Genomic DNA, 26,862 nt, shown 5'->3' on the forward strand with positions numbered 1-26,862 from the left:
ATGTTACAATTACTTGATAAGATTCATACTGATGGAGCGTCAGTTCTGGGGCTCTGCTGGAAGTGACGGCAAACATTGAATCGGCTTGCCCAATATTTTGCAGGCATATTGAAATGAAATATTAATGATGGGAACACATCATCCAATGCATTTTCTGTCTTTGACACCTTACTAATGCTGGGCATTGGGGATGGCAATGTGTCCCTGCCATCGAGCATTGCTAAGGCAGGGTGCAGGGTTTTAAAAATGGCATTGCCCAGTGCTGCCAATCACAAAGTAATATGTCCTCAGTCTGTGCCACTGACCATGCTGTGCTGCTGTGTTAAGTGTGACCACTACTCCCACGCACTCCCCCACCCTACTCAAGACAGGTGACCAGATGGCACTGGGAGCATGCCACAGAATATCAAAATGAATCTAGCCCTGAGAGACGGGGGAATAAAGGCTGCACTGTTACTCAGCCGGTGGAATTGGCATTAGGTCAGAATCCCCAGGCAAACACTTTTAAGCACCATTGATGTTGCACAGTGATGGGTGGGGGGAGGGGAGGTGAGGATACAATATGTTGGTTTTATTACTTGTATTTTGCTAAATGTTTTGAATATCAATTGTAGCTTCCCATTTTTGCATGATCAGCAACAGGAATCCCGAATGCATCTGGTCCAAGGAGCTTAATCAGTAGCAGTACAATTTTGTAATTCTGCACAATGTTGTGCCAACATCAGTCTTGTGGAATTTCACAAATATGGCAGGACTTCCTTTTTAAAAATGTGTCATGCTAGACCCCACCTGCCAAGAATGAGGCACATTAATTTTGTCATAAACATTGATTAAATTGGAATGAAGAAAGGACTTGTTGAACAGATCAGCTGTGGCTGGAAAAGACATTTGCATATTAACAGACAGTGTTTGGAAGGAGAAAGCAGCCATTTCCTGACACCTCCACCCACAATGGACTTTTGATCATCCGATATTGAAGGTGGGGGAGCTCGCATTCCAGGTTGACTGCTAACATGGCCGAATACACAAATGGACATGGTCAAACTAGCTAGTCACATCACTAAAATAAAAGCAAAATTATGCAGATGCTGGAAATCTGAAATAAAACAAAAAAGTGCTGGAAATACTCAGCAGGTCTGGCAGCGTCTGCGGAGAGAGAAGCAAAGTTAATGTTTCAGGTCCGTGTCCTTTCATCAGAACTGAAAAAGGTTAGAACTGTAATAGGTTTTAAGCAAATAAAGTGGGGGGGGGGGTGCAAAAGAGAACAAATGGGAAGTTGTTGATAGGACAGAGGGTCACAGAGAATAACTGACTTGGAAGTCATGGGCAAAGGCAAAGAGTGTGTTAATGGTGTGATGAAATACAAAGCGTTAGTGCAGAGAGGATGTTAAATGACAGAATAATGAAAGCCCTAGCCAAAAGCAACACATGAAAAACAAAGTGGGCAGGCAGTCTGACAGGCTGTAGCATGCCTAATTGGTAAATGAGATGCTGTTCCTTGAGCTTGCATTGATTTTCACTGGAACACTGCAGCAATCCCAGGACAGAGATGTGGGCATGAGAGCAGGGGAGTGTGTTGAAATGGCCAGCGACAGGAAGCTTGGGGCCATGTTTTCAGACTGAGAGGAGGTGTTCCACAAAGTGGTCACCCAATCTGGGTTTGGTCTCCCCAATGTAGAGGAGACCACATTGTGAACAGCGAATACTAAATTGAAAGAAGTACAAGTAAATGCTGCTTCACTTGAAAGGAATGTTTGGGGCCTTGTATAGTGAAGAGAAAGGAGGTAAAAGAGCAGGTATTACACCTCCTACGATTGCAAGGGGAGGTGCCGTGGGAAGGGGACGAGGTATCGGGGGTAATGGAGGAGTGGACCAGGGTGTCGCGGAGGGAATGATCCCTTCGGAATGCTGACGGGAGGGGAGGGGAAGATGCGTTTGGTAGTGGCATCACGCTGGAGGTGGCGCAAATGGCAGAGGATGATCCTTTGGATGTGGAGGCTGATGGGGTGGAAAGTGAGGACAAGAGGAACCCTGTTGTGGGTCTGGGAGGGAGGGGAAGGGGTGAGAGCAGAGGTGCGGGAAATGGGCCAGACACAGTTGAGCACCCTGTCAACCACAGTGGGGGGAATCCTCGGTTAAGGGAAAAGGAAGACATATCGGAAGCGCTGTTGTGAAAGGTTGCATCATTAGAGCAGATACATCGGAGATGGAGAAACTGGGAGAATGGAATGGAGTCCCTATAGGAGGCAGGGTGTGAAGAAATGTAGTCAAGGTAGCTGTGGGAGTCGTGGGTTTATAATGAATATTAGTAGACAGCCTATCCCCAGAGATGGAGACAGAGAGGTCGAGGAATGGAAGGGAAGTGTCAGAGATGGACCATGTAAAGGTGAGAGAAGGGTGGAAATTGGAAGCAAAGTTGATAAAGTTTTCCAGTTTGGGGCAGGAGCAGGAAACCGCACCAATACAGTCATCAATGTACCAGAAAAAGAGTTTGCAGTGGGTGCCTGAGTAGGACTGGAACAAGGAATGTTCGACATATCCCACAAAAAGACAGGCATAACCAGGACCCATATGGGTACCCACACTAGCATGCATACGTGATACACATATGCAAATAGAGACAGAAAAGAGCATTCTTCTTAAACTTTGTTTGCTGTAGGAGACTTTTCTCTCTTGGGGTTCATGTGGCTTCAGTAGATTCAAAGGCTTGTGAGAAAGAGATGGGAGCAGACAGGAGAGGGATCTTCTCAGTCCAGGAGCAAACAGCTTTCTCCCCAAACTGTTTGTACAAATTTAAAAACCTCAGGTTGCCCAGTAGGTTAGTCATATGACTAGCTGGTTTGACCATGTCCATTTGTGGATTTGGCCATCTTAGCAGTCAACCTGGAATGCTGGCTCCCCCACCTTCAACGTCTGGTGATCAAAAGTCCATTGTGGGTTGAATGTCAGGGAATGGTCCTTTGTCCTTCCAAACACTGTCTGTTGATATGCAAATATCTTTTCCAGCCACAGCTGATCTGTTCGACAAGTCCTCCTCTCACTCCAGTAACAATTTAAAATCAATGTTCATGACAAAATTAATGTGCCTCATTCTTGGCAGGTGGGGGTCTAGCATGACAAATGCTTATTGCACAATATCATGTTTAACTGCAGTAGGCTGATAATGATATTCAGCATTTGCCTTGTGTTCTTTCACATTGATTGCCAATTGCCATTGTCTCAGCCTGAAAACAGAATCATAGAATGGAATCATAGAATAGAATGGTTACAGCACAGAAGACCATTTGGCCTGTTGTGTTTGTACCGGCAAGAGGAACTCAGCTAACCTCCCCCACCCGCCCTTTCCCCGTAGCCCTGGAAATTTTTTCTCTTCAGGTGCTTATCCAATTCCCTTTTGAAAACCACGAATAAATCTGCCTTCACCAAACTCTCAGGCAATGCATTCCAGATCCTAACTACTCGCTACATAAAAACCTTTGTCCTCATATCATTGGGTGGCATAACCATGCTCTGTTCCTGATGTGCAGTCTCGTTGGGCTTGAACACGGGTTGGTTCTTTTGCCAATTACTTTAAATTAGTGTCCTCTGGTTCTTGACTCTTCCAGCAATGGGAACAGTTTCTCCCCATCTACCCTGTCTAGACCCCTCATGATTTTGAACCCTTCTAGCAAATCTCTTCCCAACCTTCTCAAAGGAGAACAACCCCAGCTTCTCCAATCTATCCATGTAACCGAAGTCCCTCGTCCCTTGGTCCCAGCCAATCTGCTCTGTGAACCCAGTGACATTTCTCCAGACCCAGTTAGTGTGGCGATGATTCACGTTCTCTCCACCTTATTTATCTATAGCTCACTCCAAGAAACTATCAATAGAAAAATGATTCATATTAATCCCAGAACCTGTAATTGGAATGTGATGGGACTGTTTTTGTGAAAATGAATTTGTTTAATTTAAATATATTTGCAGTTAATGAGTTTGTTTCAATTACTTACTTTACTGTTAAATTATTGTTTTCTGTTCTTTGCCCTGTGTATCGGGACTAAACTCACTCCCAGCGCCAGCACCTATCAAAGTGACATCCCACTGATGGTGCGTAACCAGGGGCGGAAACCTGACTCCAGGTGACATCAGACAGGAGCTAGGAGCCAATCACACAGCAGCCAGGAATGATGTCACAAAGCAATCAGAGTCCCGCCCACTCGAGGTGTCATTGGGTGGCATAACCATGCTCTGGTCCTGGTGTGCAGTCTCGTTGGGTTTGAACACGGGTTGTGCAATCAGTCCTGTGCTCAGTATCCTCATATTCTTTATTTATTATTTAGATAATTATGTATACCAGAATTTTATTTAATGTAATTCAGATCTCTTCTAATGTTCCTCTACTCTCCTCACTATCCAAGGCCCCAAACACTTCTGTCAAGTGAGGCAACGATTTACTTGTACTTCTTTCAATTTAGAATACTGTATTCGCTGCTCACAATGCGGTCTCCTCTACATTGGGGAGACCAAACACTGATTGGGTGATCGCCTTGCGGAGCACCTCCGCTCAGTTCGAAAACGACCCGAGCTTCCGGTTGCTTGCCATTTCAACACTCCCCCCTGCTGTCATGCCAACATTACTGTCTTTGGCCTGCTCCAATGTTCCAGTGAACATCAACGCAAGCTCGAGGAACAGCACCTGATCTTTCGATTAGGCACTCTACAGTAAAGGCCTGCTCGGGTATAAAATTAAAATCCAACCTGGACCGAACCCGGGCCCGAGTCCTTTAATTTCTTTTTTGCACCCGACCCGACACGAATATCCTTCATTCCTTCTGGCAGCAGGCTAGTGCTGCAGATGGAGTTGTGGGGAATCATGGGTAAGCCTGATCCCGTGACTCCCCGGAAGCAGCACTGTTCAGCCCGACCCGACCCGAGCCCAAATGCTGGACTCAGAATATAGACCCGACCCAACCCGAGCCTGACACGAGTAGTCGGGTCTAGTCGGGCTGGGGCTGGGTAGCCAGGCTTTACGCTACAGCCTTGCGGACTGAACATTGAGATTAATAACTTCACAGCATGACTGGCCTTTTTAAAATATTTTATTTTTTAACCATTTGCCTGCTTTTCATGTAGTCATGTAGCTGCTCATTATTCTGCTATTAACACTCTCTCTGGACTAATGCTTTGTCTTTCACCACAAGCATTAACACACACTTTGCCTTTGTCCCAGGACAGCTTTGTTATTTAATCACCCTCTGCCCAATCAAACACCTTCCCCTTTGTTCTCTCCCCCATTCTCCACCCCTTCACTTGCTTAAAACCTAATTCTTTTCTAACCTTTGCCAGTTCTGATGAAAGGTCAAACATGGGCAAGGAAACCTCCTACTGATTACCACCGACTGCCCTCCCTCAGCTTATGACTCAGTACTCCACCAGGTTGGACACCACTTGGAGGAAGCACTGAGGGTGGCAAGCGCACAAAATGTACTCTGGGTGGGGGACTTCAATGTCCATCACCAAGAGTGGTTCGGTAGCACCACTGCAGACCGAGCTGGCCGAGTCCTAAAGGACATAGCTGCTAGACTGGGTCTGCAGCAGGTGGTGGGGGAACCAACACGAGGGAAAAACATACTTGACCTCATCCTCACCAATCTGCCTGCTGCAGATGCTTCTGTCCATGACTGTATTGGTAGGAGTGACCACCGCACAGTCCTTGTGGAGACGAAGTCCCGCCTTCACATTGAGGATACCGTCCGTCGTGTTGTGTGGCACTATCACCGTGCTAAATGGGGTAGATTTCGAACAGATCCAGCAATGCAAAACTGGGCATCCATGAGGCGCTGTGGGCCATCAGCAGCAGCAGAATTGTACTCAACCACAATCTGTAACCTCATGGCCCGGCATATCCCCCACTCTACCATTACCATCAAGCCAGGAGACCAACCCTGGTTCAATGAAGAGTGCAGGAGGGCATGCCAGGAGCAGCACCAGGCATACCTCAAAATGAGGTGTCAACCTGGTGAAGCTACAACACAGGACTATCTGTGTGCCAAACTGCGTAAGCAGCATGCGATAGACAGAGCTAAGCGATCCCATAACCAACGGATCAGATCGAAGCTCTGCAGTCCTGCCTCATCCAGCTGTGAATGGTGGTGGACAATTAAACAACTAACTGGAGGAGGTGGCTCCACAAATATCCCCATCCTCAATGATGGGGAGCCCAGCACATCAGTGCGAAAGATAAGGCTGAAGCATTTGCAACAATCTTCAGCCAGAAGTGCCGAGTTGATAATCCATCTCTGCCTCCTCCTGAAGTCCCCAGCATCACAGATGCCAGACTTCAGCCAATTCGATTCACTCCGCATGATATCAAGAAACGACTGAAGGCACTGGATACTGCAAAAGCTATGGGCCCTGACAATATTCCGGAAATAGTACTGAAGACCTGTGCTCCAGAACTTGCCGCGCTCCTAGCCAAGCTGTTCCAGTACAGCTACAACACTGGCATCTACCCTGCAATGTGGACAATTGCCAGGTATGTACTGTACACAAAAAGCAGGACAAGTTCAACCCGGCCAATTACCGCCCCATCAGCCTATTCTCAATCATCAGTAAAGTGATGGAAGGTGTCATCAACAGTGCCATCAAGCAGCAATTGCTTAGCAAGCGGCACAGTGGCACAATGGTTAGCACTGCAGCCTCACAGCTCCAGCGACCCGGGTTCAATTCTGGGTACTGCCTGTGTGGAGTTTGCAAGTTCTCCCTGTGTCTGCGTGGGTTTCCTCCGGGTGATCCTGTTTCCTCCCACATGCCAAAGACTTGCAGGTTGATAGGTAAATTGGCTATTATAAATTGCCCCTAGTATAGGTAGGTGGTAGGGAAATATAGGGACAGGTGGGGATGTGGTAGGAATATGGAATTAGTGTAGGATTAGTATAAATGGGTGGTTGATGGTCGGCACAGACTTGGTGGGCCGAAGGGCCTGTTTCAGTGCTGTATCTCTAAACTAAACTGAACTAAACATAACCTGCTCAGTGATGCTCAGTTTGGGTTCCGCCAGGGCCACTCAGCTCCTGACCTCATTACAGCCTTGGTTCAAACATGGACAAAAGAGCTTAACTCAAGAGGTGAGGTGAGAGTGACTGCCCTTGACATCAAGGCAGCATTTGACCGAGTATGGCATCAAGGAGCCCAAGCAAAACTGAGGTCAATGGGAATCAGGGGGAAAACCCTCCGCTGGCTGGAGTCAAAGCTAGCGCAAAGGAAGATGGCTGTGGTTGTTGGAGGTCAATCATCTGAGCTCCAGGACATCACTGCTGGAGTTCCTCAGGGTAGTGTCCTGGGCCCAACCATCTTCAGCTGCTTCATCAATGACCTTCCTTCAATCATCAGGTCAGATTCTGAAGCAGTTTGTGTAGAAATGCAGCAAGACCTGGACAATATCCAGGCTTGGGCTGATAAGTGGCAAGTAACATTCGCGCCACACAAGTGCCAGGCAATGACCATCTCCAACAAGAGAGAATCTAACCATCTCCCCTTGACATTCAACGGCATTACGATTGCTGAATCCCCCACTATCAACATCCTAGGGGCTACCTATGACCAGAAACTGAACTGGAGTAGCCATATAAATACCCGTGGCTACAAGAGGAGGTCAGAGGCTAGGAATCCTGAGGCGGGTAACTCTCCTCCTGACTCCCCAAAGCCTGTCCACCATCTACAAGGCACAAGTCAGGAGTGTGATGGAATACTCTCCACGTGTTTGGATGGGTGCAGCTCCAACAACACTCAAGAAGCTCGACACCATCCAGGACAAAGCAGCCCACTTGACTGGCATCCCATTCACAAACATTCACTCCCTCCACCACCGACGCACAGTGACAGCAGTGTGTACCATCTACAAGATGCACTGCAGCAATGCACCAAGGCTCCTTAGACAGCACCTTCCAAACCCACGACCTCTACCAACTAGAAGCACAAGGGCAGCAAATACATGGGAACACCATCACCTGCAAGTTCCCCTCCAAGTCTCACACCATCCTGACTTGGAACTATATCGCCGTTCCTTCACTGTCGCTGGGTCAAAATCCTGGAACTCCCTTCCTAACAGCACTGTGGGTGTACCTACCCCAAATGGACTGCAGCGGTTCAAGAAGGCAGCTCACCACCACTTTCTCAGGGGCAATTAGGGATGGGCAATAAATGCTGGCCAGGCCAGCGTCGCCCACATCGAATGAATGAATAAAAATAAAGTCATCGAGTCACAAAGTCATAGAGTCATTATGGTGCAGAAGGAGGTCATATGGCCCACCGATTCCAGGCCAGCTCTCTGTACAGAAATCCAGTCAGTCCCATTTCTCTGCTCTATTCCCGTGGCCCTGCAAGTTTATTTCCCCCAAGTTCCCATCCAGTTGTCTTTTGAAACTATTGATCGTCTCCACTTTCACCACCCTCGTAGGCATCGAGTTCCAGGTCATTACCACTCACTGCATAAAAAAGTTCTTCCTCACATCCACCCTGCATCTCTCAGCCAAATCCTTAAATCTGCCTCTCCTCGTCCTTGTATCATTAGCTAATGGGAACAGCTTTTCTTTGTCTACCTTATTAAGCCTATCATAATCTTGTACACTTCTGTCAAATCTTCCCTCAATCTTCTATGCTCCAAGGAGAACACCCCAGCTTCTCCAACCTAGCTTTGTAGGTAAAATCCCTCATCACTGAAACCATTCTGGTACATCTCCTCTGCACCTTTGCAAGGACCCTTGCATCCTTCCTAAAGTGTGGTGACCAGAACTGGGTGCAATTACTCCAGTTGTAGCCTAACCAGAGCTTTATAAAGGGTCAGCATAACTTCCCTGATTTCGTACTCAATGCCTCTATTTACAAAGCCCAAGATCCCATATACTTTGCCAATTACTCTCACAATATGTCCTGCCACCATCAAAAATCTGTGCACATGAACCACCAGGTCCCTCTGTTCCGGCACACTCTTCAGAACTGTGCCATTAAGTCTATATTGCCCCTCCCTGTCTCTTCTGCCAAATGTATCATCTCACACTTCTCTGTATTAAATTCCATCTGCCACTTGTCTGCCCACTCTGCTAGACTATGTCATGTTGCAGTCGAGTGGTATTATCCTCACTGTTTGTCACACCTCCAAGTTTGGTATCATCGGTAATGTTTGAAATTTTACTGTATATTCCAATGTTCAAGTCATTTATATGTATCAAAAGAAGCAGTGGTCCTAGCACTGACCCTTGAGGAACGCTACTGTCTACCATCCTCCAGTCTGAAAAATAATCATTTACCAAAACTCGCTGTTTTCTATCCTTCAGCCTATTCCATGAGCCTCAATTTTGCTAACCAGCCTTTTATGCGGAATTTTGTTAAACACTTACTTAAAATCCATATAGACAACATCCATTGCATTCCCTTCATCACCTTTCTCTGTTACTTCATCAAAAAATTCAATTACATTAGTTGAGCACCATCTGCCTTTTACAAATCTGTACTGGCTCTCCTTAATTAAACTTCTTCATGTGCCTGTTGATTTTTTTTTTCCTGAGTGTTGTTTCTAAAACATTACCCACTACTGATTTTAAACTGACCGGCCTGTTGTTACTAGAGATATCCTTACATCCTGTCTTGAATTAGGGTGTCACTTTTGCCACTTTCCAATCCTCTGGCATTACCTGCTTATCTAGGGAAGATTGGAAGATTATGACCATCCCTTCTGCTATCTCCACACCCACTTCCTTTAGCAACCTGGGTTGCAAGCCATCCGGACCAGCCGATTTATCCACTCTCAGCATAGCTACACTTTCCAACACATCCAGCATATCAATTTCCACCCCATCCATCACCACTACCATCTCTGCTTCTACCAATATTTTGTCATCATCCTCTTCCTTAGTAGACACCAATACAAAGTACTTCTTAAGTATTTTAGCCTTGCCCTGCACCTCTATGTGTATATCACCCGCTTTGTCCCGAATAGGACCCACCCTGCCTCTTACTACCTGCTTACTATTTACATGCCAGTAGAAGATTTGTGGGTTCCCTTTTATGTTAACTGCCATTCTATTCTCATATTCTTTCTTTTCCAGTCTTATTTTCCTTTTCACTTCTCTCGACTTATTGTATTTGGCCTGGTTATCGCTTAAAGAATACACCTGATTAGCATCATACACCCTCTTTTTTTGTTTCATCAAATGCTCTATTCTCCTTGTCATCCAAGGAGCCCTTTGGATCCCCCTACCTTTCACCCTTGTTGGAATGTACTTAGCCTGTACCTGAAGCATCTCCTCCTTAAGATCATCCATTGTTCCATTACAGATTCTCCTGTCAGTCTTTGGTTCCATTTTATCCTGGCTAGTTTCTCATCCCATTGAAGTTAGCCTTCTTCCAATATAGAAGTTCTACTCTAGATTGTTCCTTGCTGTTTTCCATTACAAATCTAAACCTTATCATACGATGATCATTCTTAGCAAATTGTTCCCCCAAAGACACTTGGTCCACTTGGCCCACCTCATTTCCCAGCACCAGATCCAGCAAAGCCTCCTTCTTTATTGGACTGAGAATATACTGGTTAAGGAAGTTCTCCTGAACACATTTCAGAAATAAAGAAGCAGATTGTGCCACCTCAAGGGAACCTCCTTACTACTTGTAGGCTAAAAAGGCATCGTATGTGCAGAAAGGATGGTAAAAATCAATCAAAATCCTTGTAGTGTTCCAGACTGCTTCTCAGAAGAATTGAAGATGAGGGTACATGTGCAGTGGTGCAGCCTGGACGGCAATCCCTCTAGTGCTTGTCTGTCAGGGAGAGATGGAATTTGTTGAGTTGGTGAGGGTTGGTGTGATATGTTTAACATACTTGTCTGAGTAGGGCCTTTTGCATTGTGCTGCATGTAAAGTTTGTCTAGGTTTATCTCAGTACTTCTTACTGCTCTTTCAGAAGACTATGGCTAGGGTCCTGTCGCTAAGAATCTTTTAGATTTTATCTTCTGTCAAACTGAGGGTCAATATATTGCAGAGATGGAATTAACTTTTGGTTCTAAAGTGCTTCGTTTTATTGAGTTTTGGGCCTATGTCTAAGTCTTGAAAGTACGAACAAGTTTGGAGACTGTGGAAATGGTCAAGTTTTGGAAGTTGTCAAATTTGTTGGCCAGTTACTGTAGGATTATGATTTTGCCCTTGTGGGATATTTTGATAATTACCTGTGGCACTGTGTTTTTTCCATATGCCGTTAGTCAGCTTAAGGCAATTGTTTTTTTTTAGAGATACAGCACTGAAACAGGCCCTTCGGCCCACCGAGTCTGTGCCGACCATCAACTACCCATTTATACTAATCCTACACTAATTCCATATTCCTACCACATCCCCACCTGTCCCTATATTTCCCTACCGCCTACCTATACTAGGGTCAATTGCTAATGGCCAGTTTACCTATCAACCTGCAAGTCTTTGGCATGTGGGAGGAAACCGGAGCGCCCAGAGGAAACCCACGCAGACACAGGGCGAACTTGCAAACTCCACACAGGCAGTACCCAGAATTGAACCCGGGTCGCTGGAGCTGTGAGGCTGCGGTGCTAACTACTGCGCCACTGTGCCACCATTGGTCCAAATTAGGGGCAGGCTGCACCACTGACCTGCTGCACCACGGACATTTGACAAAATTATTGACTCAGCTATAGACATGGGGGCAATTAATCTGTATGTAAAGTGTACAGCCAATCTAATGCAATCAAAACACAGTCCGATTTAAAACACATTTCTCTCTATAAATAAAGTAGCTAAGCATACAAACATCAATGGCTAGTAGCACAACTGTATTAGCTAGCAAGCAAGCAAAATAGAATGCATTGCCAATGCAAATTACTTCTGTTGACAGAATAGAGCTAGCTACACAGGGTGGCAGATGGACCTTATCAGATGACCTCTGTGGATTCACACTGTGTCAGGAGTGCAAATCCAGCTAATAAACCATGAAACTCAAGGAGAGGATTGTTGTTATGGTTATGTTATTTATTCATTTTTTTATGGGATGTGGGCATTGCTGGCCAGGCCAGCATTCATTGACCACCCCTAATTGCCCATGAGAAGCTGGTGGTGAGATGCCTTCTTGAACCGCTGCAGTCCATGTGGAGTATGTACACCTACATTTCTGTTAGGAAGGGAGTTCCAGGATTTTGACCCAGCAACAGTGAAGGAATGGCAATATAGTTCCAAGTTAGGATGGTGAGTGGCTTGGAGGGGAACTTGCAAGTAGTGATGTTCCCATGCATCTGCTGCCCTTGTCCTTTTAGGTGGTAGAGGTCACAGGTTTGGAAGATTATGTCTAAGGAGCCTTGGTGCATTGCTGCAGTGCATCTTGTAGATGGCACACACTGCTGCCACTATTAAAGCTATCTGTTACATTGTATTTACTAACTATTGTATGTGGGTCAGCAGCATCCTGTTTTTGCCAATATCACAAAACCCCATTACACCATACTCTTGTATTCATGAGGAACTTACGGTGCTGACTCCTGGAGTTTCCTTGGATTTTCTTGCCAGTTTTCCCCTCAGTACAAGTTCTGGAACAATGTGATTCCAAATGGATAGCAACAGAATTGCAACATTTATATACGAGTAAAAGTCCAGCAACTTTCAACATGTCACTGAGCTTGTGTCCCAAGTGAAAGTAATGCATGTCAGAGTGTAAAGTTGAGATATTTCCTAAGTGAGATTTGCCATTTTTAAATGAGTTTACATACCACAAGACTTTAAACTTGTATTCTAAAATAACCTTGTTGCTAAGTTATTTTAAAACACTATGTTAAAGGCCTGGAGCAGGGGTGTCCAACCTCCTCGCATGGGGGGCCAATTACAATTTTGGTCATACATAGGGGGCGGGTGAGACAATTTCAAAAGATAAAGGCATTCAAAATTTATCTTACTGTCAATCAAAACAACAACAAATGTGCATTTTGTGAAGAAGCTTTAAATGAGAAGACTAATTTATTGACTTACTTTCAAGTCACTACGTTGGACATTGATTTAGTGATATGCCTGGCATTTGTTTTGCTTGCACAAGTAATCAATGTTTGCCCGCAGAATTGTTGCAGTGATGCAGAATATTCCGGATAGCTGTCCATCTGTCAGAAATGATCTTGATTGCTCTCTCCCCCCCCTCTCTGTGTACCCCCCTCTCTGTGTACCCCCCTCTCTGTGTACCCCCCTCTCTGTGTACCCCCCTCTCTGTGTACCCCCCTCTCTGTGTACTCCCCTCTCTGTGTACTCCCCTCTCTGTGTACCCCCCTCTCTGTGTACCCCTCTCTCTGTCCCCCCCCCGCTCTCTCTGTCCCCCCCCCCGCTCTCTCTGTCCCCCCCCCCGCTCTCTCTGTCCCCCCCCCCGCTCTCTCTGTCCCCCCCCCCGCTCTCTCTGTCCCCCCCCCCGCTCTCTCTGTCCCCCCCCCCCCGCTCTCTCTGTCCCCCCCCCCCCGCTCTCTCTGTCCCCCCCCCCCCCGCTCTCTCTGTCCCCCCCCCCCCCGCTCTCTCTGTCCCCCCCCCCCGCTCTCTCTCTCCGGTGGCCTTATCCACTGGAAAACCACAAAGCTGTCCGAAGTTTGGAAGCCACTGTTCTGCTCTCACCACCTGTCAGCTGTGAAACTGACAGTTGCAATCTTTTTTCAAAGCCGGTCTGGTCGGAAAGAAGCTGCCAATGGCAGATTTCTGAAATCCCAGTGTTGGAAATCTGCCATTTGGTGGAAATTTCTCATCCCTGAAATTATCACTGACCTCAAAATGTTTCACCACGGACACATTGCCGACCTCTGGCTGGCACTGCATTTCTTTAGCAGTATGATATTATGCTGTAACACTGCATGGTGAAATGTGTACCTTTGTCATAGATGTCGTTGGTTTGGGTATTTTTACTCTCTTACCCAATTTTTATTAAGGGTATTCTTTCAGTCAACATAGACAACAGACTTTGTTCTGCTCCATGCAGCTGTGCGGTGTGGGTCAGGCAGGCCCCAGTGGCAACATTCCCTCCCACTGCCAACACAGAGCCACACGAGTGAGGTAAATACAGTTAAAGAAGTGTACTCATCTCCAAAAACACTGCAGGCAGAAATAGCTGTTCTGCCAGTTGGGAATAAAGCAATTAATGCTACTGGCCATCTAGCTGTGAGTGCATATAACTCACACATGTCTCTTTCCACCTCCAAGTGTCTGGTGGCTTCTTTTACTGGCACCATCACACTTCCGTGTAAACAACCGTGGAGAACTGTCTTCATGGTTGTTGCTGGCATTCAAATCGCAGTACTCAATAAGGTGAGAATCCTTTGAGGCTCTGAACATACTGTATAATGGAGATGAGGAACTTGAAAGGGGCCAGTAAATGGAGGTGCAATGCCCACGCCCATCACTACCTCAGGCTTCTACCTGGACACATCAGTAGAGTCCTGTCTTTGCTGCCTCTGCTTCACAAGACAGGTTGCTACAAGGTTGTGTCACTTACAGCCGATCACCTGCACTTGACATCCAAGTGTGCTACAAGCCATGCTGTCTGACCCTGCATTTCCAGTACCTCTTCTTTGGCCTCCTTATCTCGGGAGACAATGGATAAGCGCCTGGAGGTAGTCAGTGGTTTGTGAAGCAGCGCCTGGAGTGGCTATAAAGGCCAATTCTGGAGTGACGGGCTCTTCCACAGGTGCTGCAGAGAAATTTGTTTGTCGGGGCTGTTGCACAGTTGGCTCTCCCCTTGCGCCTCTGTCTTTTTTCCTGCCAACTACTAAGTCTCTTCGACTCGCCACACTTTAGCCCCGTCTTCATGGCTGCCCGCCAGCTCTGGCGAACGCTGGCAACTGACTCCCACGAGTCAGTTGGAGAAAGCTGGACACATCAGTAGAGTCCTGTCTTTGCTGCCTCTGCTTCACAAGACAGTTTGCTACAAGATTGTGTCACTTACAGCCGATCAATCACCTGCACTTGACATCCAAGTGTGCTACAAGCCATGCTTTCTGACCCTGCATTTCCAGTACCTATAACCTTTTAAAAATAGAGTGCAAGGCATATATTGAGATAAAAGGCCTGCTACAGGCTTAGATAGGTCAACTGCTCAGTCATTCTGAGTTCCAATTTTCAGTGCCTATGAAAGGTTCTTTTTCTATATTTTTAGCGTTCGGAATTGTTAGCTGCAGACTAGAAATTCCTGTGATTCCTCTGAAAAAGTCACTGTTCAGCGAACAGCAGAATTGAGAAGCTGGAGTTTTGAAATGTAATTACTTTGTTACAAGGACTTGTAATAAACAGCATTGTTAGTCAAACTTGTGGCGTTGTAATTAAAAGACATTTAAAAATCTTTTCCATCTCCTTTGTGCCACCGTGGACTATAATATTAGCTCTTGATAACAGTAGCCACTATTATTGAAGCATTCTTCTGTAGAATAGGAGCAGTAATTCATTATTCTTAAATTTAGATTGGTTTCTCCCAGAGGTTACTGTAACTTTAAAGCTCTCCACTTCTCCCACACTGTGCAGTCACATGCATTTGGAATTAAGACTGCAAATTGCATTTTTTGGGATTTTATATCTTTACTGCTTAGTGCAAACCCCATTGGCTGTGGAATTTGTCTAACCATCTGGAAGCTCAGTTGAACGTACAATTGAGGATTAACTAGCTCACAGGCTCCTGATGACCATGTGGATTAGAGGGAGAAGCAATTTGTGCTGTATGTATGCGCGTGTGTCTGCACAACAGCTGCCCACCTATCTATCTTGGGAAACACAGTGTATGCACATGTATGATATGTTTCTTTTAAAGTATTCCCCCAAGTAGTGATTCCCCCTATGGAACATACAAACCATTCAAATTCTTAAAACAAAATTTATACCGGGGCGTATTTAATTTTAGAATTATGTAATTTCATGTATCGTACTGGAGGCTTATAGATAATGCAAAGCAGCATTAACTGAATGTATTTGTGAAGTGCTTTTTGCAACAATGATGTAATATCACATGGGCTGATTCGTGTACTGGAAGAGGATGTCATCAGTTTCTTTAAATAGAGTTAAAAGCTCACAGATCAAAGGTCAAAGTTCTGAAGGAAACTCATCAGCAAACTTGTTAGCATGTACGTTTGACTGAATGGGGAGGGAGGTTGCTGACTTGAGAGAGTAAATGTGCTTTCCCCACAATTGTATGACAAGAAAACACTTTTCCTTATTTCTCTTTACCGATAAACTTAGTAAGTGTGTTTTCTGTGGATTAAATTTTTAATCATTTCCATCTTACCTCGGTGGGCGGATTACCTTGTATTCATTTACTTATACTTGTTCAGGTGTCTTAACAGGGTAATTCCATGATCCCAGCTCACAAAATATGCTCACAGAAGAAAAGGAAGAAAAAGAGAATGTTCATTTTTATAGAGCTTTTCACAACCTCAAAATGTCCCAGAGCGCTTCGCTGTCAATGAAGATAAGAATTGTGGGAATGGGTGGGTTAGTTCACATAAAGTGCGCGTGAATGAGCTGCTCTCTGAGAACTCTGGCAGCTAAGGACACTGGTGGTCAATAGCACTCTTACTCTTTCTCCTCTTCATGCTGTTCCTCCTCCTGCTGCACATCTTGCTGCCCAGGTGGTGGTAAGGGCTGGTCCCACATGGTAGTAAAATTATGGCATATTCATCACATGAGCTGCTCCTCCCAAATGGTCCAGGCAGCAGAAGTGTTGATTGATCATATGATTATCTGGTGGTGGCATGACTTTTGTTTAGGCCAGCTGTCGAGCTGTGCCCAGCTGTATTCCTTGTTGTTTAGTAGTCAGCCAGTGACCTGATGGCTTGCTTGGAACAAAGGCAAAACAAAGGACTGATGCACAATGAATGCATCATGACTGCTGCCAAGAAACCGGACTTAGACCTAAATGATGCACTGCTTTTGGTCACAAAACAGCTGGACAATGAGGGAATCTTCCTTTTGAAAAAGATGCCAGGCTGGTGATGAGGAGCGTGTAAGGCGATATAGATGCAATCTATAGCACTTTGGACCCTGGGGAAGCTTGCCATGTGGGTTAACTATAGTTCTGTCTCGTCCTGTGTTGCTCTGTCTATTCGGAAAAGGCTGTTCCTGCCTCAGTGACGGCCTTTATACTGCAGTGGACTGCAAACTGTGAGTTGTTGCAGGCAGTTGTTACTTGCTGGTGCCTGGAAGTAGGCTGTTGGTTAAACGTTATGATGATCTTGATAGCCATGGGCAGTGTTATCTGTGCTTTGGTGTGAGGGTCGAGTTGTGGCTCTAGCAGGTGACACAGCTTAGTTACAGCTTCCTTTGTGAAATACCTCAGAAATTGCTGCTCATAGAAGTTCTCCCGGAAGACCCACTGTGGGTATGGCCTCTGGTGTGTGCCCTTCCCTTCATCCTCCCTCATGTCCCAGCTGCACCTGCTCTTTTCTGTCTTCTTCTGCATGCCGTCATCCTCCAGCCCCAAAGGCAGAAACCAGACCACCCATAACTGCAGTAACGCTGTGCTAGAGGTAACCAAAAACATAGGAACAGGAGGAGGCCATCCAGCCTCTTGGGCCTGTCCTATCATTCAATGACATTATGGCTGATCTGTATCCTAACTCCATCCACCCGTCTTGACTCCATAACCCTTAATACTTTTGGCTAGCAAAAATCTATCGGTCTCAGATTTTAAATTTTAAATCACGGGACATTGGACAACATTTGCTAAATAATTCTCAGTGTGCTAAGAACTACGCTGACAACCAATTTAAGATTGTCAGTAGGGCTCGCAGTGTGGCGGATTTGCACGGACTGGAAGCTACATATATTAATACACAGGGCCCTGTTCTTTGCAGACAGAAAGAACATGTACAAACATTGCACTTGTTTCAGCTAAACAAAATATGTGACAGCCATTCGCTGGGTCATTCCTCAGGGCAATGCCTTAACCAATCAGAGTCAAGCTGCCTGGTTTAAATTTCAAACAAAGCTTGGCAGTTAATTGTCAGTCACTGGAAACTGATGCATTCTCCATGGCAACGCCTCTACCAATCAGAGTTCACTTGACAACCAATCAGCACTCTCTTCTCATACAGCATAAAGTTGGTGTTTTCCCTTATATTGGTATTCTTGCCGATTGTCCTGATGAGTGTAAAATGAAAAGCTTTGACAACATGTCTCTATTTTCAGCAATACTCAAAATTTTAAGTTATTAATTGGACTAGTATCTGTTGTTTTTTGTGGGAGAGATTGCTACACTTCTACCATCCTTTGTGTGAAGAAGTGTTTCCTAATTTCACTCCTGAATGGCCTGGCTCTGATTTTAAGGTTATGCGCCCTTGTCCTAAACTCCTCCACCAGTGAAAGAAGTTCCTCTCTATCAGTTCCTAAAAATCTCAGTGAAATCATCCCATAACCTTCTATATTTCAAGCTTATTTTATGTAATCTCTCCTCATAATGTAACCCTTGAAGCCCTGGTAACATTCTGGTGAATCTGCACTGCTCTTTCCAAGACCACAATATATCCTTTCTAAGGTGCGTTGCCCAGAACTGTATATCATACTCAAATGATGTCTAACTGGGCTTTGTATAGCTGTAACAAAACTTTCTCCCCTTTATATTCTAGCTCTCTAACGTTCCATTAGCCATGTGAAGCACCGGCAAAAACAATTTCTCAGAAGTCAGAATTTTGTTTTATTAGGCAGAAAACAGGCCAAAAAAACTCCCATATGTTAACCAGCAGCCCCAAGGGATAAACCAACAAGTGTGTAGTGGTTGAGCTCTTTAAGTAGCGCTGCTGAAGGCTTCTTCCTGCCTGTTAATGCCGCAAGTTGCTCAGCGAGCTTACCATGTGTTGTGTCAGGTGCTGGAGCAGACCAATATCACAAAAAGGTCCTACAACAAGTGCAGATCCCTTATTTAAATATTTTATTGATCATTTAAGATACTTCTGGCGTGGAATGAGTGCATGCGTACCACCCGCTATATGCCAGGCTTAGGTGTTTGTCCTGCATTTGAAAAATGGACATGGCGCGAACAAATTTCAAGACCACTGTCTTCCCCTTACAAAAATTAGTTTGGATAGAAAATCAATGCAATTTTTCCTCAATGCATCAGTTTGAACAAATCTTCAAATTTGTAGTTTCTAAACAAGTTTATGGATTTGTTAAAACTAACACATGGGCTCTGTTGCCTCTCCTTAGGGTAACCCCCTTCACTCACAACAGGTCTATTCACCAACAAATTAGAGATGATCTTGCCCTTGCAGTCATTTTCTTTTTAACCAGTGAGCTTTATTCTCCGTAAGTAAACTGATTACATTTATCTTCCAGCCCGTGAATCATCCAGATATTACGTAACTTACTGCAAACCATGTCTCTCAACAGGCAGAGGCCATGCTTGCATTATTGCTATGGAAAAAGAGATTTAACTTTCAGATGGCCTCTGCCTCATCCCTGCTGCCCAGATTGGGTTGCCAAGAGAAGATCAGCTTGGATGGATGGCACACTGCCCAGTTGCACAGGAATGATTATGTTTTCTCAACTTAAACTAATGAAAAACTGCCTCAATCCAGTTCCTACTGGGCTTAGGTCCACAGCACAAAGCTGCCCCAAATTCAGTGCTGAATGACGTTAAACTGACAGGCTCACAGGATAGCTGGCATGGGAAACAAGGCACATCATTGGGCAGAGTAGAAAGAGCATGAGGTGCCCAAAACGAAGTTGCTGGGAACTGGGAACAACAACAATAACTTTTGTATTTAAACAGTACATTTTATATTATAAAACATTCCAAGGCACTTCAGAATGGCATTATAAACAAAATTTGACACCGAGCCGTATGAGGAGATATTGGGGCAGATGACTAAAAGCTTGGTCAAAGAGGTAAGTTTTAAGGAGCTTCTTAAAGGAGGAAAGCGAGGCAGAGAGGTTTAGGGGGGAATTCCAGAACTTGGGGCCTAGGCAGCTGAAGAGACAGCCACCAATGTTGGAGCAATTAAGATCAGAGGTGCTTGAGAGGGCGAAATTAGATAAACGCACATATCTTGGAGAGTTGAGGGACTGGAGGAGATTGCAGAAATGGGGAGGGATGAGGTTATGACAGGATTTGAAAACAAGGATGAGAATTTTAAAACTGAAGCCTTGCTGAACTGGAAGCCAATGTAGGCCAGCGAGCACAGGAGTGATGGGTGAATGGGATTTAGTGTGAGTTGGGACACAGTCAGCAGAGTTTTGAATGATGTCAAGTTTATGGACGGCAGAACATAGGGTCCCTTGGAATAGTTAAGTGTAGCGGTAATAAAAGCATAAATGAGGGTTTCAGCAGCGAATGAGCTGAGGCTTGGGCACAGTCAGGTGATGCTACGGAGGTATAAAACGTTGTCATGTGGTCAAAAGTTTATTTTGGGCCAAGATTACAACCAGTATGGTTCAACCTCAGACAGTTGCCAAGGAGACGGATGGAGTCGGTGGCAGGGATCAAAGATAATGGCTTCAATTTTTAGGTGGAGGAAATTGCTGCTCATCCAGTACTGAATGTTGGACAAAGCAGTCTGACAATTTAGAGACAGTCAAGGGGTTGAGAGAGATGGTGGTGAAGTAGAACTGGGTGTCGTCAGTATAAAGGTGGAAAATGACACTATGTTTTGGATGACATTGCTGAAGGGCAGCATGTAGTTAAGAAATAGGAGGGATCCAAGGATGGAGCTTTGGGGGACACGATAGGCAATGGTGCAGGAGTGGGAAGAGATGATTCTTTGGCTACAATTAGATAAGAATGGACCAGGCGGGTGCCGTCCCATCCATCTAGAGGACAGTTGAGAGGCACTGGAAGAGAATGTTGTAGTCAACTGTGTCAAAGGCTGCAGACAGGTCAAGAAGGAAAGGAGGGATATTTTACCTTTGTCGCAGTCACATTCTGACATCTCTCATCTTGATCAGCACAAAGTTCATAAAGACAAACAGGAAATACTGATTTTCTTTATGGGGATTCCCATATTTTAAAGATATGAGAATAATCTCCTGAATTCAGCAATTACAGGGGAATTTTTCTCATTATTAGGAGTGTATGCTGCACCCAATAGTGTTCTGTAGTGACTGCTACTATCTTTAAACGGCATTGGAACGCTTACTAACCAGCACCGTCACAGCAGATTACTGACACAGAGTCTAGTACTGAACCTGTGAGTATCCTGCTCTGTATGGCTCACTTGCTTACCACAAAGGCGGCCTAATTTTAAGTTCCTCTATCTGGCGTAGACAATGTAATGGCTTGAAAATGGCATCGGGTCCCTTACTAGTCTCTTTATGCTGATGTTCTGACCACTGTCATATTGGGTAGGGTCCTGACAAAGGCATCCAGAGAGCCTGCCTTTGGGGCCTAGAGAAGGAGACGTGTTCCTTCTAGACCCACAAAAAACTATGGCCTGCATCTATGCTACTTACGGCCTCACCTCACTGCCCTGAGATTACCCCACCCTGACTGTTGGCTGGATTAACATAGAAGCCAGCCAATTCTCTGTCCTCACCAACCAGTAGGCTGCCTCAGTGTCCTGTTGTAGTGGCAACAGCTTGCACATGAGGCCCAGTATCCATGAACGGGTGGCGGCACATTCTATTCCCCAAGCACCTGTTTACACACTCAGTTTTTAAAAAAAAATTTTTTTAGCACCATATTAAAAAGCTATCATAGACAATCTAATACCAAAATCTCTGAAGAGAAGTGATTTGACAGACCAGGCCTATGATTCACAGAGCAGGGAGTTGTCTGAAGAATAGCAAAAGTGTTCTGTGTGTTGGAAACAACAAAGATTTTTATTTCAATATTCAAATGTTATCATGAATTAATATGATGCTGCAATTATGTAACCTCTGCATCGTGCCATGATGAGCAGCAGGTAGGAAAATCAGTCCTTTTATACAGTTTATATCTAGCCCTTACTTAATACATAAATTGAAGATTCTGTGCAAAACTCCACATATTGATATATTGTAAAAGAAAGCCACTGATTTTTGAGAAGTGAACAGTTGATGTTGTCCTGCTGTATCATAGAGTCATAGAGTTATACAGCACAGAAACAGGCCCTTCAGCCCATCGTGTCTGTGCTGGCCATCAAGCACAGCTATTCTAATCCCATTTTCCAGCACTTGGCCTGTAGTCTTGTATGCTATGGTGTTTCAAGTGCTCATCTAAATACTTCTTAAATGTTGTGAGGTTCCTGCCTCTACCACCTCTTCAGGTAGTGTGTTCCAGATTCCAATCATCCTCTGGGTGAAAATATTTTTCCTCAAGTCCCCTCGAAACCACCTGCCCCTTACCTTAAATCTATGACTCCTGGTTATTGACCCCTCCACTAAAGGAAAAAGTTTCTTCCTATCTAACCTATCAATGCCCCTCATAATTTTGTATACCTCAATCATATCTCCCCTCGCCCTTCTCTGCTCTAAGGAAAACAACCCCAGCCTTTTCAGTCTCTCTTCATAGCTGAAATGCTCCAGCCCAGGCAACATCCTGGTGAATCATCTCTGCACCCTCTCAAATGCCATCACATCCTTCCTATAGTGTGGTGCCCAGAACTGTACACAGTACTCCAGCTGTGGCCTAACTAGCGTTTTATACAGCTTCATCATAACCTCCCTGCTCTTATTTTCTATGCCTCGGCTAATAAAGGCAAGTATCCCATATGCCTTCCTAACCACCTTATCTACCCGTGCTGCTGCCTTCAGTGATCTATGGACAAGTACACTAAGGTCCCTCTGTACTTTCTCGGGTCCTACCATCCATTGTATATTCCCTTGCCTTGTTAGTCCTCCCAAAATGCATCACCTCACACTTCTCAGGATTAAATTCCATTTGCCACTGCTCCGCCCATCTTACCAGCCCATCGATATCGTCCTGTAATCTAAGGCTTTCCTCCTCACTATTTATGACACCACCAATTTTCGTGTCATCTGCGAACTTACTGATTATACCTCCTATATTCACATCTGAATCATTAATGTACACTAAAAACAACAATTGTCCCAGCACCGATCCCTGCGGTACACCACTGGTCACAGGCTTCCACTCACAAAAACAACCCTCGACCATCACCCTCTACCTCCTGCCACTAAGCCAGTTTTGGATCCAATTTGCCAAATTGCCCTGGATCCCATGGGCTCTTACCTTCTTGACCAATCTCCCATGTGGGACCTTATCAAAAGCCTTACTGAAGTCCATGTAGACTACATCAACTGCTTTACCCTCATCTACACATCTCGAAAATTCAATCAAGTTTGTTAAGCATGATCCCCCTGACAAAGCCATGCTGACTATCCCTGATTAATCCCTGCCTCTCCAAGTGGAGATTAATCCTGTCCCTCAGAATTTTTTCCAATAGTTTCCCTACCACTGATGATAGACTCACCGGCCTGTAATTACCTGGTTTATTCCTGCTACCCCTCTTGAATAATGGTACCACATTCCTCTGGTACCTCTCTTGTGGCCAGAGAGGATTTGAAAATTTGTGTCAGAGCCCCTTCAATCTCCTCCCTTGCCTCATGTAACAGCCTGGGATACATCTCATCTGGGCCTGGGGATTTATCCACTTTTAAGCCCGCTAAAACCGCTAATACTACTTCCCTTTCAATGCTAATATGTTCAAGTATATCACAATCCCCCTCCCTGATCTCTACACCTACATCATCGTTCTCCATAGTGAAAACAGGTGAAAAGTAATCATTTAAAACCTCACCTATGTCCTCCGGCTCCACACACAGATTGCCTCTTTCGTCCCTAATGGGCTCTACTCTTCCCCTGGTTATTCTCTTGCCTTTAATATACATATAAAATGCCTTAGCATTTTTCTTTATCTTGCCCGCCACTGTTTTTTCATGTCCCCTCTTCGCTCTCCTAATTACTTTTTTTAGCACCCCCCTACACTTTCTGTACTCCTCTCGGGCCTCCACTGTTTTCAGTGTTCTGACTCTGCCATAAGCCTCCTTTTTTTTCCTGATCCAATCCTCTATATCCCTTGACATCCAGGGTTCCCTGGACTTGTTGGTCCTACCCTTCACCTTAACGGGAACATATTGGCTCTGAACTCTCTCTATTTCCTCTTTGAATGACTCCCACTGGTTTGATGTAGACTTTCCTACATGTAGCTACTCTGAGCCCACTTTGGCCAGATCCTATTTTATCATATTGAAATCGGCCTTCTCCCCAATTCAGTATCTTTATTTCCGGTCCATCTTTGTCCTTTTCCATAACTACCTTAAATCTTACAGAGTTAAGGTCACTATCCCCGAAATGCTGCCCCGCTGACACTTCTACCCCTTGTCCGGCTTCATTCCCTAGGATTAGGTCCAGTACTGCCCCTTCTCTTGTAGGACTTTCTACATACTGGCTCAAATAGCTCTCCTGTGTGCATTTTAAGAATTCCACCCCCTTTAAGCCTTTTGCACTAAGACTATCCCAGTTGATATTGGGGAAGTTGAAATCCCCTACTATTATTACCCTATTATTTTCCACCTCTCTGAGATTTCCCTACATATCTGCTCCTCTATCTCTCCCTGACTGTTTGGAGGCTTGTAGTACACTCCCAGCCAAGTGATTGCCCCCTTTTTGTTTTTAAGTTCTACCCATATGGCCTCATTTGAGGAACCTTCTAAGATATCATCCCTCCTTACTGCAGTAGTAAGTGACTCCTTGATCAACAGTGCAATACAACTCCTCTTTTATCCCCTCCCCTGCCACGCCTGAAGATTCTGTACCCTGGGATATTGAGCTGTGAGTCCTGCCCCTCTCTCAACCATGTCTCTGTGATAGCAATAATATCATATTCCCATGTGCTAATCCATGCCCTCAATTTATCTGCCTTACTAGTAAGACTCCTTGCGTTAAAATAGATGCAATCCAGCCTTGCACTTTTCACTTGTGTCTTAACAGGTCTATATTTGCTCTGCCTTCCAGACTGACTCAGTTTCATTTCTATGTTTGACTGTGCATCACCCCCGACTGTACTTCCACTCTGTATCCCATCCCCTTGCTAAATTAGTTTAAACCCACCCCCCCCCAACAGCACTAGCAAACCTCCCAGCAAGAATGTTGGTCCCGTTCAGTTCAGGTGCAACCCGTCCAACTTGTACAGGTTCCACCTTCGCCAGAAACAGACCCAGTGATCCAGGAAACTAAAGCCCTCCCTCCTGCGCTATGTATTGGCATCAGTGGAGGAATTAAACATATTCTTTTGACAAAAATTTATTTTATTGCATTAAAGGTCATTTCCAAATGCAGAGATTGACATTATTTTGCTTTGTCAGGCCCAGCAATACCTGTTGGAGTTGATGTGATGGTGGAAAGCTTGGACAGTATTTCTGAGGTGGATATGGTAAGTGATCAAACTGAGCTTTACTATATACATTAGTGGCAAATGACTTTTATTTTTGGATATCAATAGGCCAAACACAAACTAATTTGTTCTCACTCACATGCTTGTGCCTAATCAACCAATAACTGTGCCATAATATCTCTCCCTACATTAGCCTATAGATCAAAACGCATTTATATGTTTTTTTGATGATATGCTATTGTCGAATTTCTCTTCCTTGTGTCTATTCCCTTGTGTTCTGCCAAGGTGATGTATAACTTGAAGTTGAAAGTGAATATGGCAAACTGTGCCCAGATTTCTGATAATCGCTCTGAAATTTTTGGGAGTGAGGACATGGCCTCTGATTTTTCCCACCCTCCTGGTCAGGGGGGAATAACAGTAACACAATTAAGATCCATGATGGTGGGACTGAAACTGACTCCCTTCTGTTCTGTGGACCCTTATATTGATGTGCCTCCTGACCTTAAACTAAGTGTATTCTAAGAGATGTGAATGTATTGGCAATAATCTGTGGTAAAGATTGTAGAAATTATAGTATGATGCCTTAGGGGCGGCACAGTGGCGCAGTGGTTAGCATTGCAGCCTCACAGCTCCAGCGACCCGGGTTCAATTCTGGGTACTGCCTGTGTGGAGTTTGCAAGTTCTCCCTGTGTCTGCGTGGGTTTCCTCCGTGTGCTCCGGTTTCCTCCCACAGCCAAAAGACTTGCAGGTTGGTAGGTAAATTGGCCTTTATAAATTGCCACTGGTATAGGTAGGTGGTAGGGAAATATAGGGACAGGTGGGGATGTGGTGGGAATATGGGATTAGTGTAGGATTAGTATAAATGGGTGGTTGATGGTCGGCACAGACTCGGTGGGCCGAAGGGCCTGTTTCAGTGCTGTATCTCTTAAAAAAAAAAAAAAAATTTTTTAAACATTTAAATTGACACTGCAGCTTGTAACTGTTACATTTTTTAAAGCCTAAAATATTTTGATTTTCAATTGAATATATTTTATAAGTATTAATTTTTCAGCAGTTGGAATGAAAAGGAACAGCTGTGGTGCAGACCAAAAGTAACTGCTGTACTCCCAGCACCCATCTGGCTGAAATCAGCTGATCCAGCACAAATCAGGAGATTTGACCTGGGAATTTCTTGGTCAGTGTGCAAAGTGATTTTAAAAAGAGAAAAAAGGATATAGCACCTACGGTATTACTCAGAAGCATCTCTATGTGCTTCACATTCAACTAATTACTTTGAGGTGCAGTGACTGTTGTTTGTAATCAAATATGGCAGACCTTTTGCACACAAGAAAATTCCACAAACAGCATTAAGATGAATGGCCAGTAAATCTATTTTTTTATGGCCTTGGTTGTAGGAAGAATCTTGACCTGGACACTGGGATAACTCCTTGCTCTTGAAACAGTGCCATGGAATCCTTGGCATGCACTTCAACCACTGAAGCATGGAGCCTTGCTGTAATGTCTCATCCACAGGACAGCACCTTTGATGATGCAGCACACCCTCAGTACTGCAATGGAATGGCAG

At 44.8% G+C, this 26,862-nt stretch overlaps 1 protein-coding gene across 1 annotated transcript in view; it reads left to right on the top strand.

The window, feature by feature from the left end:
* Positions 1–26,862, top strand: part of LOC137352983 (gamma-aminobutyric acid receptor subunit rho-2-like) — a 65,155-nt gene that overhangs the window by 12,407 nt on the left and 25,886 nt on the right. The window contains exon 3 of the mRNA XM_068018833.1: positions 25,270–25,337. Within this exon, the coding sequence (XP_067874934.1) occupies positions 25,270–25,337 (68 nt within the window). The remainder of the gene's footprint in view (positions 1–25,269; positions 25,338–26,862) is intronic.

This window comes from Heterodontus francisci, chromosome 3 (assembly GCF_036365525.1).
Source record: "Heterodontus francisci isolate sHetFra1 chromosome 3, sHetFra1.hap1, whole genome shotgun sequence".
Lineage (NCBI taxonomy): Eukaryota > Metazoa > Chordata > Chondrichthyes > Heterodontiformes > Heterodontidae > Heterodontus > Heterodontus francisci.